We start from the raw sequence: 16,982 nt of genomic DNA, 5'->3' as shown, positions 1-16,982 counted from the left end.
CTGGGCGGCGGAAAGACAGGTAGAGTGGGTATACCATGTAACCTATCATCCGCAGGCCGCAGGGTTAGTGGAACGAGTTAACGGGTTATTGAAAACTCAGCTGCGTAAGAGAGGAGGGGGAACACTCCAAAACTGGAAGGAGCATTTAGTGGATGCGGTTTGCGCGCTCAATAATCGCCCATTTGCAACAGGTTCAACTCCGTTGCAGAGGATGAAATTTCAGATCTGTAAAATGGACGCAGACGGGCCAATACAGATCTGGACAGAGCATCCAGACGCGAAACTACCCATTAGGGGCAGTGAGGGGGCAGCAGGCTTAGATCTCTATGCGATACAGGATGAGACAGTCACCGAACGAGTAACTATAATTAATACAGGGATAGGGGTGAAAATCCCGAAGGGACACTACGGGCATGTATGCCCAAGATCAAGTCTAGCGCTAAAGGGAGTCACTGTGCTAGCAGGCGTAATCGACGCAGATTACCAAGGGACCGTCAAAGTTCTGTTACAATCCTCAATGGGGGATCCAATCAAATTGACTAAGGGAGATCGAATAGCGCAATTGTTAATAATACCAGTTCACATGGGAAAAGTGCAGGAAAGTACTGCACCAGTAGTTAAGACTGGCCGGAATGTGGGGGGATTTGGATCAACAGATGCTCCTAAATTGGTTAATGGGGCGAAGGTGTGGGTTAAACAACCCCATGGACCACCCCGCCCGGCAGAAATCATCGCAATGGGACAGGATTTGATTGTAACTGTTCTATACAATGGAGAAGAAGCATGGGTAAATGTTCCTGCAAAACACTGCTATAGACGGGAGTGAGGAGTGGGTGCAACATGCTGTGTTCTTGTTTTACAGAATTGGGGGTGTTCTGAATGAAGTAGGAGCCACTACATTAGGAGGCGAGGCAACGGAGACGACTCAGGTCCGATGGTGGTGGAACACTTCCACTAAATCTAGACGGCAGGAGAACACGACGTGTCCGGAGAATCAGTCTTGCAATGTCCTTACAATTACAACTGGTGATGGGTGCACCATCTACTCCTCGAACTTGAAGGTGCCGGGGGTAAAACCACAGAAGTATCTGATTGAGTGCTCTGAAAACTTAAATATTACCTGGACGTCGAAAGTAACTTGGTGTATGGGGCCCTGGAATGGTTCCAAGGTACAGTGCGAGGTTAATGCAACATCAGGCGAATACACCTCTAATAAGACTGGGCCCATTGGCTGGATCAATGCAACTGAAATTATTAACAGGACTATACCAATGCTTGCTATAGCCGTGTGGGCCAGAACCCCCATAACAAGACAGTCACATGTAGAACCAATAATTGACACATGTAAACTTGTTTCTATGACAGCAAAAAGGACTAAGGTTACATGGCAAGTGACATTTCCACTGTTGCCACAGTGTAAGCGTGCTAAACGGGCATGGTATGACACTTTCTTAGGAGGGGTTGGCACCACCCTAGGAACTTTAAACACCGTAGATAATGAAATAACTGCAAACAAGCTTGAGAATGTGGGACGACATACTCACAAAGTGGCAGACCAAATGGCTAGGTGGTTACCTCAGTCCATGGTCTCTCATCAGCAAACAGTAAACTGGGAGCAACGCGCTTCAGATTGGATAATCATGGCTAGCAATGACATTCGATGGCTAAATGTCTCAAGTTTCATGAACTGGACTGTATGCACTTTTAACATATTACAAGCACAGATACAGAAAAATAACATGCAAATGGCTTTAAGGACTAATAATATGCAAATATGGCAAGATATTATTATTATTGCTTTAATGACTATATTTAATTGCTATGTGTTTTGTGTTTTAAAACGAATTAATAACAGAGCACGACAGACAAGGTTGCTGATTTTGCGCTGAGCGAGGGACCGATTGTAATAAAAAAGGTTTTCTCTGTAACAGGAGAAGGGATGAAATAAAGGAGTAAGAGGGGGGGGATTGGTCGCTTCAGTGCAAAACCAGCTACAAAGATTGGAATGTTTGGGATGATAGCGAAAGAATGTGCAAAAACTTGCTTCTCATAAAGAGTTTCAGAATGTTATGGGAATACAGTCAAGGCCATGTACTTGTTTTTCACTTCGAGGGGCTTCATTGCAAGCAACGCTTGTTATTGTGTGTCTTCTGATACTAGGCACCATCTCAGTGAGGGCCAAGTAGAAGAAAAACAATACTGCGTCCCGTGGAAGGGTGTGTGCTGAAACTGATCACTTCTGTATACACTGCTTACACGTAAGCCATTTTGGGTAAGGACACTCAATTAGTATATAAGGGAAGGTTCCGCCCTCAGTTTCTTTGGAAGCTCAACCGTGGGGAACGTGCACACCGCCCGGTATTGGACCAGGCTCACGAGTTGATCCTCTGACGAGACTGACACGCGGGCTCCCTCAGTCTACTGGTCTAGGATGATGGCTCTGGGTCTTTTGATATTACTGTAAGTATAGTATAATTCACATATCTGTATTACTGTAAGTTAATAGTATAAATCATATATCTTTATATATATTACTGTAAGTCAATAGTACAATTCCTATATCTGCATGTATATTGCTATTATATTGTATGTAACTGATATTATATTTGAACAAGTAAACAATTGAAGTATTGGACCTTTCCTCTCTGATTCTTGCCTGCTTATTTTCTGTTAAAACCTTTGAACCATTTTCCCAAACTAAAACAGGATATAAGATCATGGAGGGTGGGAGCGTCCTGGGAAAGTTTTCATTTAATGAAATAAATATATTTGTGGTAAAGCTGTTTCTTTTTGGAGCCGTGACTCGTTTGGTTCTGGTGTTTCAGAAGCGCGTTGTAGGTGCCTTCGTTCACTGTTTTTATCCATGCAGTCTCGTTTTTGTTTTTCTATGGGTGTGTTGTTAGGTAGAAGTCGTTTGCTGTTAGGAATGATAATTGAACCCCTGACCGCAGGCACTGTGGAGTAGCTGACTGCTGGCACTGTCAGTAGTCACCACTACCTCAAGTTTAAATACATACACATATATAGATAGACGCCGCATTCACTGTGTTTCCCAGTAGACACAATACGATAAACCTTATTGCGAGTGGCAAAAGTGCCATTTAAACTAATACAGGTAGACGTGGAAACCGGGTTTTCTGATAAAAAAACAATAACGTTTAAAACAGTATCGTTTACATACAACAGATTCTGGCGAATCGTTTAAATGCGATTATTTATATCCATTTATACACTAATAATGGCAATTATTAAATAATAATAATAATTACAATTATTATTATTAACCATTCCTCCCATATAAGTAACATTTCGGGGACTGCCTTCTTCTATCTTCGAAACATTTCCAGACTTTGTCCTGTTCTTACGCAACACAGTGCTGAAGTATTGTTTAATGCCCGAGTCACGTCACATATAGATGATTACTGTAATGGTATTCTATCTGGCATCCCACAAAAACTTATCCATCGCTTAGAACTTCTTCAAAATTCTGCCGCCAGGATAATATCCTGCTGTTGTAAATCCACTGAACATATTACACCTATTCTCTCTCAACTTCACTGGCTCCCTGTTAACTACAGAATACAGTAATCCCTCCTCCATCGCGGGAGTTGCGTTCCAGAGCCACCCGCGAAATAAGAAAATCCGCGAAGTAGAAACCATATGTTTATATGGTTATTTTTATATTGTCATGCTTGGGTCACAGATTTGCGCAGAAACACAGGAGGTTGTAGAGAGACAGGAACGTTATTCAAACACTGCAAACAAATATTTGTCTCTTTTTCAAAAGTTTAAACTGTGCTCCATGACAAGACAGAGATGACAGTTCTGTCTCACAATTAAAAGAATGCAAACATATCTTCCTCTTCAAAGGAAACAGAGAGGAAAGCAAACAAATCAATAGGGCTGTTTGTTTTTAAGTATGCGAAGCACCGCCGGTACAAAGCTGTTGAAGGCGGCAGCTCACACCCCCTCCGTCAGGAGCAGGGAGAGAGAGAGAGACAGAGAAAAACAAACTGAAAAATCAATACGTGCCCTTTGAGCTTTTAAGTATGCGAAGCACCGTGCAGCATGGCACTTCAGGAAGCAGCTGCACACAGAAGGTAGCAACGTGAAGATAATCTTTCAGCATTTTTAGACGAGCGTCCGTATCGTCTAGGTGTGCGAACAGCCCCCCTGCTCACACCCCCTACGTCAGGATCAGAGAGAGTCAGCGCAAGAGAGAGAAGAAAAGTAAGTTGGGTAGCTTCTCAGCCATCTGCCAATAGCGTCCCTTGTATGAAATCAACTGGGCAAACCAACTGAGGAAGCATGTACCAGAAATTAAAAGACCCATTGTCCTCAGAAATCCGCGAACCAGCAAAAAATCCGGGATATATATTTAAATATGCTTACATATAAAATCCGCGATAGAGTGAAGCCGCGAAAGGCGAAGCGCGATATAGCGAGGGATCACTGTACAATACTAAATACCGCTCTTAACATTTAAAGCTCTCCACAACCTCACTGATCTCCTCCAGACTTACACTCCTCTCGCTCACTCAGATCTTGTAATTTGAGAGTATTCAGTCTGGCAATATGGTGCAGCCTTAGTTTGTGGAAGACAGACACAACTAAAGACATGAGCATAAAATGATGGTTGTCAATTTCAAACTGTGTTTCCTCAATGTGCACCTTGAGAAAAAACATCATCAAGTTTGAGAAATGTTAACAGCTAACAACAATCTACATAGTGACTAAATACAGTGGGGCAAAAAAGTATTTAGTCAGCCACCAATTGTACAAGTTCTCCCACTTAAAAAGATGAGAGAGGCCTGTAATTTTCATCATAGGTATACCTCAACAATGAGAGACAAAATGAGAAAAAAAAAAAATCCAGAAAATCACATTGTCTGATTTTTGAAGAATTTATTTGCAAATTATGGTGGAAAAAAAGTATTTGGTCAATAACAAAAGTTCATCCCAATACTTTGTTATATACCCTTTGTTGGCAATGACAGAGGTCAAACGTTTTCTGTAAGTCTTCCCAAGGTTTTCAGACACTGTTGCTGGTTGCTGGTATTTTGGCCCATTCCTCCATGCAGATCTCCTCTAGAGCAGTGATGTTTTGGGGCTGTCACTGGGCAACACGGACTTTCAACTCCCTCCAAAGATTTTTTATGGGGTTGAGATCTGGAGACTGGCTAGGCCACTCCAGGACCTTGAAAAGCTTCTTACAAAGCCACTCCTTCGTTACCCGGGCGGTGTGTTTGGGATCATTGTCATGCTGAAAGACCCAGCCACGTTTCATCTTCAATGCCCTTGCTGATGGAAGGAGGTTTTCACTCAAAATCTGACGATACATGGCCCCATTCATTCTTTCCTTTACACGGATCAGTCGTCCTGGTCCCTTTGCAGAAAAACAGCTCCAAAGCATGATGTTTCTACCCCCATGCTTTACAGTAGGTATGGTGTTCTTTGGATGCAACTCAGCATTCTTTCTCCTCCTAACACGACGAGTAGAGTTTTTACCAAAAAGTTCTATTTTGGTTTCATCTGACCATATGACATTCTCCCAATCCTCTTCTGGATCATCCAAATGCTCTCTAGCAAACTTCAGACGGGCCTGCACATGTACTGGCTTAAGAAGGGGGACACGTCTGGCACTGCAGGATTTGAGTCCCTGGGGGCGTAGTGTGTTACTGATGGTAGCCTTTGTTACTTTGGTCCCAGCTCTCTGCAGGTCATTCACTAGGTCCCCCCCGTGTGGTTCTGGGATTTTTGCTCACCGTTCTTGTGATCATTTTGAGCCCACGGGGTGAGATCTTGCGTGGAGCCCCAGATCGAGGGAGATTATCAGTGGTCTTGTATGTCTTCCATTTTCTAATATTTGCTCCCACAGTTGATTTCTTCACACCAAGCTGCTCACCTATTGCAGATTCAGTCTTCCCAGCCTGGTGCAGGTCTACAATTTTGTTTCTAGTGTCCTTTGACAGCTCTTTGGTCTTGGACATAGTGGAGTTTGGAGTGTGACTGTTTGAGGTTGTGGACAGGTGTCTTTTATATTGATAACGAGTTCAAACAGGTGCCATTAATACAGGTAACGAGTGGAGGACAGAGGAGCCTCTTACAGAAGAAGTTACAGGTCTGTGAGAGCTAGAAATCTTGCTTGTTTGTAGGTGACCAAATACTTATTTTCCACCATAGTTTGCAAATAAATTCTTTAAAAATCAGACAATGTGATTTTCTAGATTTTTTTTTCTCATTTTGTCTCTCATAGTTGAGGTATACCTATGATGAAAATTACAGACCTCTCTCATCTTTTTAAGTGGGAGAACTTGCACAATAAGGTGGCTGACTAAATACTTTTTTGCCCCACTGTACGTTTAGCCAAAACGTTGTTTGGAGGCTCACTTGAGCACATAAATGCACAGCAGTGCCACTCACAATATGGCGGCGACGTTGACGTACGATTCTGCTAGTCATGAGGCATCTAGTTATTCTATGTCTATGTTTAAATATGTCACCATTGCAACTTGCTGGCGTGCACGCTTTACGTCAAGTTTAATTTACAGGTTGTGTTGTGTTGTTTGGGCACCACTTACTGACTTTGGGAAGCCGCTGGGTTTGACTTTTGGGCGCTGTGCAAGTGTGCTTTTGGCACGGCATCCGTGCATATATACAACCCTCGTAAACATTACTAAACGAAGGTTTTATATGCGGTGGTGTGCGCATTTGGGCGGCGGTTGTATTGTGACCTGAAGTTTAGTTTACAGGTTGTGTTGTGTTGTTTGGGCGCTACCTACTGAGTCTGGGAAGCCGCTGGGTTTGACTCTGGGGCGCCGAGTCACAGTGCACGTGCGCTTATATACAACCTTCGTTTAGTAATATAGATTTGTGGTATAGTCCTACGGAATCGTATTAGGGCCACTGTGAAGAAAAAAAAAAAATACGGACACAGGGAAGAAAAAGAAAAACTATATGTCGAGATTAAACTCGACATTTCCACTTTATTCTCGCCGTTTATGTCAAGATCAAAGTCAACATTTCCACTTTATTCTCATAGTTTATTTTATAATTAAAGTAGAATGTCGTAAACTAAACGTCATCCTAAAATCAATGTTTAATTTACTAGATTTTCTCAAACCCTGTCGTAAGTTAACGGACGTGACTCCTTTTTTTCAGCAAAAGTTCTTCTATGTCATCATGTTCAACTTTATCGTCTGCTACAGCTTCAGTTTCGTAATGTTCTCTGTCCATTTTCACCGCGCATGTACTACCGCATGTACTCCATTGCATGCCTATTTAGTGGTGCATCAGTGAAAAAGAGCCCCTGCGCAACACTTCCACTAACGCATGTATTCTGTTGTATCCGTTTAGTGGTGTAGCAGTGAAAAAGGTCCTCCCTTAAACAGTTTCCCGCTGCGCCACGTTCCGAACATTGTTTAGGCAATTTAACTCGGTGTTGCTGTATAAGAAAAATCCATATCATAACAAAAATTAAAAACGGTTTTCTGTATGAACCGGTTTACCACCCAGCACTAATTACAATTGTAAAATAAGTTATCATCTGTAAAAGCTCTCTCTTATGTGATAGTGTCTTGTTTCTTTTCTTTTTTAACCGAGTTTTATAACTAGTTGGAGTACTGTTTATCCCCTTTCCTCTGTACCAGTAATGATTTACCTTCATGTGTTGAAGGTTAGCGACATGCTCTGTGCTGCAGTCGCCTAGCATCTTGCAGGTGTGTGTGTGTGTGAGAATAGTGGGTATTTTAAATGCCTGTCTTAGCAGCACGGATGCCAAAGCAGGCATATTTTATGAGGCTAAAATTGGATACTCATTAGAATTAATAGCTGTGTAATAAGTAGTCAACTTCAGCCTCAAGAATGTCTTTCTGTTTTAGGGTGACAAGATTTTGTTTTTCAAAAAAAGACCAAGGGCAGAGATTTAATCAAACCTTGACACATGTCTAAATAATGCAATGGATCTTTGATATTTCTCTCTATTATAAAAAAAATCCTGGGAGGGAGACTAGGGAGACGAGACGTGATCTTCTCGGAAGACAATTTGATGTCCCGCGAGAGGCACTTTAACGTCATACACGACAAGGTAGTGAGACAACATTTAAAACAAGTTCACAGACATCTAACCAAGCTGTTGTTGGAATGCTTTTGGCAGACAGACATCATGTGCTCCCAGCTCTTAAAACGACGACAAGCAGAACATGCAGTTTGCCAGCAGCAGCATATGATCCGACCACTTCTTCTTAGCATGCGTTCAGCCCCCCCACCTTCACAACGCGAGCAGCAGAAACACGAAGTGGCAAAAGGCCAGCTGCTGTACAGACTTTTAAATGATCGACGTACAGCGCGACAAAAGAACACGCAGCTCGCCAGCAGCAGAAAGATTGCAGATGATCTGACGTATCTCCTTAATGTGCGTTCAGCAGCCCCAACCCCCAGTCCCCCCCCTCCTTTCACAACACGAGCAGCGTTATAAGTCCTGCGAGAAAGATTTAACGACGACCGGGGCTGGAAATAAAGGACAAGTATTGTTTTTACAAAAGTTTCAAAGTAAAAGTGAAAATATTGCATATGTAACAATTCCCATGAAAATAACAATCTCTTTAAATTGTATATCCGGTAAACCAAACCTGGGGGTGGGCGAGCAAAACAAGCAGGGGGCGGAGCCCCCAGTTTTAAAATAAAACAATTTGATTATTTAAAACAATTAAGTTTACATTCAACATATTAGCAGTCTTCCAAGTCATTAAAACAGTTCTCTTCCATGTTAATAAAGGAAAAATACAAAAACATACTATTTAAAATTTTTTTTTTTTTTTTTTTGCAAACTGATATCATCTGAAGTTTCTACATGCATTATAACCTACAAGAAATCCTGATTGGTTTTAAAATTGTCCATTTGTTTTCAGAACTTCCTATAATACGATAAAGCAATCGTAACCAAATAATCTGCTATGTCTGCTGCATTGTTACACTAACCGCAAAACAGATATGTGTCACACATGGACTGAACAAAATCTGTATGTCTACTGTTTGTTTACACAATAACTATAATGACAAAATACTGGAGAATTGTTGATAATTTTCAATTATCAGCAAGACTGCAACTTTTTTTCTCAAAAAGAGAACACCATTAAGTAAAAATCAATACGTCTGGTCACCCTTTTATCTGTTCATCTATCTAATATTTTTTGAAAATTATATGAATAGCTTCTCTGATTGTATCATGAACAAGAAAAAAAAATGTCCTATACATAAATACCCCTTTTTAATGGGAAAAGCAAGATTGCAGTCTGGAGCAGAAGGGAACCTTAGGTGGCAATGGACAATGGGTTAGAATTTTGCCGGGAGCAGGACTGAAAAATATCAGTACCATACAGACCATTACAATAGAACGCTGTAATTGACATTATCAGATACTGCACTATGATATAATAGAATCAATAAACCGATCATTAGAGTCTGCTGTCATAATTAAATCATTAGTTATTGTGAGCAGAGGAGCGTCACAGCTGCCCTTTGTCCTGAATTCAGACTGAATTGTTCAGTAAGGTTATAAGCAGTAAAGTAATTACAGATGTGGGAGCCACAACATGCTCACAATCTTTATATAGACTGAGTCAAGTCATGACAAGTTTATTGTCACGAATGACTGGGTAAAAATGCCTCAAAGGTCAGCCTAAAGTCCAAGCTTTTTTAACACCGGGGTTAGAGAAGCTTCAAAATAGCTGGCATAGAATCTGAATTATTTGTCTTGAGAGCAAGGACTATGGCAGCATTCTATGCCGGAGAGATGGGATTCAGTGCACAAGCTATGGTCCTACGTTTACAAAGCAAATTATCAACAGAAGACAAAATTAAGTGAAAATTTGATAAAGGAGCTGAACAGAGAAGTAAGAATACAAGATGATGAACCAGCATTTGCACAGTTACTTAAGTTTTTAATTTTATTAAGGAAAAAATGAAGGTGGGAATTTTTAATATCATGCAGTGGATGAACTGATAACAGAGCAAGCTGCAAACTGAATCTGGTTCTTAAAAAGACAGAACTAAAACTTTAGGTTTCTTGAGCATCTGTCTATTAACCTCCCATAATAAACATTTATATAATACACCATTCCTAATGATGGAGACTGATATACATTTAAAGGTTCATTTGTGCCTAGTCAACTTGCACCTGTCCAGCCTACTCTATATGCCACAGTCAAGAGATAGGCTATAGAACTCCACTGTGGCAAGACGACTCTCAAATTGTCTGCCTGGCCTTCAGCATCAACAACAGAAAAAAAGTTTACACTGTGAAGAAAATTCTAATGGAGAAGTAAACAATGGTGGTTCCAGCAAAAGGACATATTATACATATTAGTTACTGGTCATCTGAAAACATTTTTCAAGATGAGTTAAACATGAACAAGGTCTACGCACATTGATTACCCAGAATGTTGACTCCTCAAATGATGCATCAGTGCTTCAAAAAGAATCTCAAACAAGTGAATTTGGATTGAGATAAATTTAAAAGCTGGAGATTAAACTCATGCGGCAAAGTCATTTCTCCAACAAAAAAATAATGTCAGGGTCCAAGCTAGTGCTAGATTATATGAACAACTTTTCTTATTTCATTTTGATTACATAACTAAAAAGGATCACAAAAATATTACACAGAATTGCTTTGGAGTCTGCAGCAGTCAATCAAGGAAAAGTGGGAGGTAAAGTTGTAGATCGACCCCATTCATTTCACAATACCATGTTCACACAGCTATGCAAAACGATTAATCTGAAGAGATACCAAAAACATCACATTCTACAGCTTTGCCCCTTATGATCACCACCCGAGTATAATCTGAACATCTAACTTGAGCATTAGAAAGGCCCTATATAAATAAAATGTATTATTATTACCACTGTCAGCTGCAGAAAAGTGGTTGCACAAGCAAGGTAAAACATTTTATCTACTACTGAAAAGCTAACAGCTGCATTAGTGTTCACAGAGACTATATTGAAAAATAAACTGCGTGTGGCTTTACTGGTGCTTCTTTGAATAGGTCAGGCTCAAAACGTTTAGAACTGCTGAAACTGTTGGAAAAGCAACAGCAGCAGCAGTTGTTGTAGTTGTATTCTGGAAAAGATTTTGGAAACCAAATACCATCATTAAAGAGAGTCAAGACAAATGAGGTTGACAGATCTCATGGCAGATACTGTGATCTTCAACTTAATTAATACCATAGTTATAAAATATAGCTTTAATTTTCTCTCTTCTGAAAACCATACCCCAAAAGAGATGTTAAAATTTAGAAGTTGGTTGAAGCACCATATTAAATCCTAGAAAGACAGCTTTCGGTGAAGACGTTCACAAAATTACAAACAAACCAATGGTAAAATGTAGAGTCGATGCCTGTTTAGCCTGATTTTCCATACACTAAGAATTCAAGCACACTATTGTACTGTTTAACAAAACTTCAATTTCTGAACTGCATTCAACTAGTGAGAAAGAACATCAGTACCAAAATTGCTTAAAGCATTTAAGTAGCCAAAACTCATTTGGAGCACAAGCATATAATTTATCTTGGATAGAGGACAGAGCCTGCAAACACAATACAGCAGACCCCCGCGATTTGCAGAGCCTAAAAAAACACAACACATTAGACCCCATTGAAATTGCAATTCAGGGTTCGCTGACTCAGTCGTTCGCGGATTTTTTCTTAGAACCTAACTATTAATTGTTAGCAGAAAGCACAAATATCCTACGCAATTTTTTATGGCTTTTTTTGTGGCAATACTGTGCTGTAGAGAGAACAGGAAGCAACTGCTGCGGGAAACGCGGTTTGGGATGGTGAAAGTAGCCAATCCGAGAGTGTTATTCATTTCTCCTTGCTGCTGATTGACTGCTACCATGTGACGCGTCTCCAGGGGCCTCATGTATAACGCCGTGCGTAGAACTCACACTATAACATAGCGTAAGCACAAAAGCGGGAATGTGCGTACGCACAGAAAAATCCAGATGCAGGAATCTGTACGCACGCAAACTTTCACGTTCTTCCACTACATAAATCCCGATCAGCGTGAAAAGTAACGTACATGCACGCACCTTCTGTCCCGCCCCAACTCCTCCCAGAATTACACCTCTTTGAATATGCAAATCAATATAAATAGCCTTCTGTGAAAAGACAATGGGAAAAGAACGGGGGAAAATATAAGAATTTCAGCGAATACCAAGTGGAGGCAAAGGAAAAACGTACTATTTGTTGGTTTAAACAGTGGTATAATCAACAAAAGAAAGTTGATCGAGTGACAGAGTGTCGGAGAAACTCGAAAGATCCAAGTTCACAAAGTGCCCGAAATAAAAAAGAAATCACATATCAAAGTCGCCGTGAAAAAGCGACTCGTAACCCACCGTCTTAGTGTCATATGAAAGCTTATTAGGGTACAGACAAAACAAATAGGCACACAGTGGGAAAAAAAAGCACGAAATGTCAACTTTAACCTCGAAATTTCCACTTTAATCACGTAGTTTATTTTGCCATTAAAGTAGAACATCACAAACTTCATCTTAAAATCGTTTATTTTACTAGTTTCTCAAGTAGCACGTTAAATGCTTTGTTCTGTATTTGATCTTCTATGTGCTCTGTGTGTGTGAATCACTACGTGCTTCCGTTCTTTCTTTCTCCGACAGGACACAGAATCCATTACATTCGTGATATTACAGTTCTCTGAATAATTAAAACACTGAGATGTATACGTGATATCATTTTCATGATGATAGGAATGAAAGCATGTTATTAAACATGGGAACACAGTGGCGCAGTGATTGTTCATATCTCACGCAAGAGTCTTGCTGCGCCATGTGCGACCTTCGATTAAATAATTTATTACAGAAGTACTGTCTCTTTCAAAAGTACTAACCTCCAATTCCTGTCCTAACTTTTCTTTATCCAAATGCCCAGTCGCCACACAATCAGCTCTGTAATAGACGTTAAGCCATCTGTAAGCTTAGAACGCCGATTCTTCAAAACTTTTAAGGAACACTGAAATATCTTCGTAGTACATGTTTAATTATTCTATCCATCTATCTTTCCAGTGTCGTGTCAGCGCAAGAATACAACGCAATGCAGGAACAATCCCTGAACTAGCTAGCGCTGCGGCACCGTGTCCTCACATGTTTAATTATTAACAATACAGATTATTTAAATAAAGTTAAAATTTTAGCTGTATAATATAATCAACATATTTTGCTGCATTTCATCTTAAAAATGATATCATCATATGTAAATACACGCTTCATAAAGTGGCGCAGGTTGTGCAATATTATAACTGTAGTGCAAGTTTACAGTGAGGTAATTGTAATTATAAGTTCAAACAGTTCTACAAGGAGCACTTGATGGACTGATTGAGTGCGTTTATAGTTCTTGGGATGAAACTTTTTCTAAGCCGCGAAGTCTGTATTGGGAAGTCTCTGAAGCGTTTTGCCTTGGCTCAGGCAGCTTCTGCTTTATGCTGTGTACCGATAATTCTCTTTCCGATCAGCTGCTGCTGTGATTTCCCACTCAGATACAGTGATATAAATACTCCGAGTGGTGCAGTGAGAGTAATGTGGAAAAAGATGATCTGCTGTGGCAACATCTAATGAGAGCAGCTGAAAGAAGAAGATGATGCAGTGAGAGTTACAACGCTAAAGCAGTTATGGTATTTGGAATACTATGGCTATTTCCTGGACCATTATATTGCTGCAGGTTAATTACAATCAGATGCATTACACTAATAAACAATATGCAGTTAGTTTCAGTGTATTTATAAAGCCGCGTCAGGAATGTGGATCTAAGAAAGAAAGGGTGATCACACAGGAACAGTAGCACTGCTTTGACGCTGGGTGCCGCCAGTCTGCAAAACCGAGCGGAGAAATTGCGTACGCCAAGGTATGAGGTATCGTGGAAATGTGCGTGGCTTTACGCCAAGTTTAGGTTTTATACATCGCGATTTGAGCGTGGAAAGGTTCATAAGCAACATTTCTGTGCGTACGCACAGTTTATACATGAGGCCCAAGGTGAGTGGGTTTACCACCGCGGTTTGGGATGGTGAAAGTAGCCAATCCAAGAGCGTTATTCATTTCTCCTTGCTGATGATTGACTGCTGCTTTGTGACGCGTCTCCAGCCGAGTGTCCTTGTGTTTTCAATTTTGTTATTGTTTTGTTATTTTTAAACTCACACGTTGAATCACCCTGCACCTTCTAAGGCTTCTGGAACTGAGCCTAAGCGCCAGAAGAAGTTTAAAACACTCCACTATGGCATTAATGAAAGCACCGTATGCTACATAAAGAAGAACGAAGCAGCGATCTGGAGTACCGTATCTGTAAGTTTCTGTGATAGTGCCAAAAAGGTAACGACCGTAAGGAATAAAAATATCGTCAGGATGGAACCTGCCTTGGCACTGTGGATCACCAACTGCAGGAAGAACATTCCCTTGGACAGTTATATCATCCGTGAGAAAGCATGGAAATTGTACCAGCAGTTCGCTACAGGAGACAATGTAGCAACTTCCTATCACAATGTTCCTGAAACCTATAAAGAAAAGCCAGCATGAAACCCCACCAGAAGAAGACCCATCCAAAGATAAGCCTGAAGAAGAGGCGCCATCCAAGGAGTTTTAAATCCTGCGCATCTACTTCATCTTCATCATCAATATCACTTTCATCATTGGCGAGTACCCATACATTTTACTGTATTTTAAATAAATGAAATTATTATGTATTTACACTACTTATAACAAAGAAAACTACAGCGCATACCAAAGAAAACGTGCTTGCATGAATTACAGTAACATCGGTATTTTACATTCTAGCACTGCGGGAGACATAGCTGTACAGTACTGTACAGTAGACAGGTTTATCTTTACATTCTATTTTTAGGTAATGTATTAAAGTAATTTTTTAGGTAATGTATTAAGCTGAGTTTGCAATGAAATTAAAGTGCTTTGGGGGCATACTGTATTTAGGGTTAAAACTATAAAAATAGGCATTTAAAAGGTATTTTTTAACCACATCCAATTCGCAGGTGCTCTAGGAACGTAACCCGGCGAATTTTGGGGGTGTACTGTATATCCACATCTAAAATTTAAACAATAGGCAGATAATCTATAGGCTGGACACATTTTAATACTTACATAAAAGCTTTCATCTAGTATCATATTTACCGATTTCAGGTGATGTGACATATTACAAATCTCTTTCTAAAGAGGCGAGTTCTGCATCAGAAACAAATGAATAACTCACAATCAAAGTTTACTGTTTTCAAGAATTATAACTTAGGTACATTTGTAGTTTTATTACACATTCTACTATTAGAAGTAAATCTGGTCATAATATATGTGTTCAATTACATATAGTTAAAACACTTCATTTACAACGTTAAAAATGAACACTCCCAGCATTGTTTCATTTCAACCAGTTTCATAAAGGCCACATTGCCATTGAGGTTTATATGTTATTTCACTCTGATAACACAAAGACATTAAAACAAACTAATCACACAACGATATGACGAAATATTTAAAAACTATATGAAACTGGCCAACAGATCCTTGAGGATTAAGTCCTTTGCAGTCATACCACTAACCACTCCCTTTCAAGTACTGACAAAGCACTGAAACAGATAATAAAAAGTGCTTTCTTAATTTTTACTATTACTGTGCACCATTGTCTCTTAATGTCAGATCCTTTCCAAAATACCACACTGCCCTTTTACTACACTTAACATTGGTTTACTTTTGAATTTACATGATTGCATCATAAATATGTTGGCTCTGAAATGCGTCTAGTTGTCTTTCGCCTTCAACAAAGACAACTTGAAGACAAAATATTAAAGTTAGACATGCTAAGGCCAGTGAAGCCTCTCCAATGTCCAAGTCACAATTTCTTGCTCACTGATAAGTGTTTCGATGGCATTCGATTCACTCATCCTTGGTCAATCAGTCTAGGTACCATTTCATATACAGATAAATCCGGTCTCTATAGACAAGTTTTTAAAAGCCTTGGTTGCCGGCAAGACTACTAAGGCACGTTCTAACGAGTTGTGCAGAAAGCACACAAGCCATGTAACTCGTCAAAGTGAGCAAGGTGCTCAACCCGCTTATTGAACATCGAATAGGCCCTAACGAAATTAACTACGGTTGCTAGAAACACATTTAGAATTCCAGAACGTAAACCTTATTTTGCATAAAATGAGCAGCCCTCACGTCTGGAGTATCTGGATAAAAGCAAAAATTAAGTAAACTCCACATCATTGATGCTGCCACTCCCAATATCTCCTTCATACTGCTGCTGCAGCCCACTACGTCTAAACCCTGTATCCATATATTGGGCGGAAAGCGCAAAACAACAGCTCGCACTTTTATATGACTTGCACACTCACTGTTGATCGTCATCTTCTCGTTCCAAACTTTCAATCGGCTGCTCCTCGGGTCGCGTCTTGGCACAGCTCCGGTCACTCTTGTGTTTCAGAATTCCTTTTATGGGTCGGGGTGCCGCCATGCCTGTATAGTTCTAGAAAACGAGTTATAATTCCACGTTGTAACCTCCCGTAAACGCTTCGCAAAGCGCGGAGCATTAATTACAAGTTCCCAAACATTAGTAAGCCACTTGTGCCTTCTTGAGAAGGTAAGCTAGCTAGCCAGCTAGCTAACCAGCCAGCAGCCCGCGCAAGTTCCTCCAATGCCGTCAGCTTAAACAGCTTCCTGACAGAAGCGTAGCACATCTTGTGCCAGTGAAAACCTCGCGATATTCTGACGTACGGCTCCATAGCAACGACTCCGAGTCAACATTGGGCTGAAGGAGAAGACATCTTGGTAAGGGCAAGTATTTAAACCAAGTTGGACATACTGTATTAATTAATCCTCTGGTTCTCAAGTACATTCGTGAGGCATCACTGTGACAGGTTGTTTTTACAAACACCATCCTAAAGGAATTATTCACTCTTACGTCTAATTGAAGTAA

The 16,982-nt window shown here is 40.3% G+C and overlaps 1 protein-coding gene across 1 annotated transcript in view; it reads right to left on the bottom strand.

Moving 5' to 3' along the window:
• The window catches only part of ppp1r2 (protein phosphatase 1, regulatory (inhibitor) subunit 2), a 101,484-nt gene extending 84,738 nt beyond the window's left edge, over positions 1 to 16,746 (bottom strand). The window contains exon 1 of the mRNA XM_028795049.2: positions 16,402 to 16,746. Coding sequence (XP_028650882.1) covers positions 16,402 to 16,520 — 119 coding nt within the window. The 5' untranslated portion in view covers positions 16,521 to 16,746. The remainder of the gene's footprint in view (positions 1 to 16,401) is intronic.
• Positions 16,747 to 16,982: the final 236 nt, after the last annotated feature.

The sequence above is a fragment of the Erpetoichthys calabaricus genome, chromosome 2 (genome assembly GCF_900747795.2).
Source record: "Erpetoichthys calabaricus chromosome 2, fErpCal1.3, whole genome shotgun sequence".
NCBI classification, from domain to species: domain Eukaryota; kingdom Metazoa; phylum Chordata; class Cladistia; order Polypteriformes; family Polypteridae; genus Erpetoichthys; species Erpetoichthys calabaricus.
Note: the sequence above shows the minus strand (reverse complement) of the source record. Positions and strands in the feature narration are given on the sequence as shown.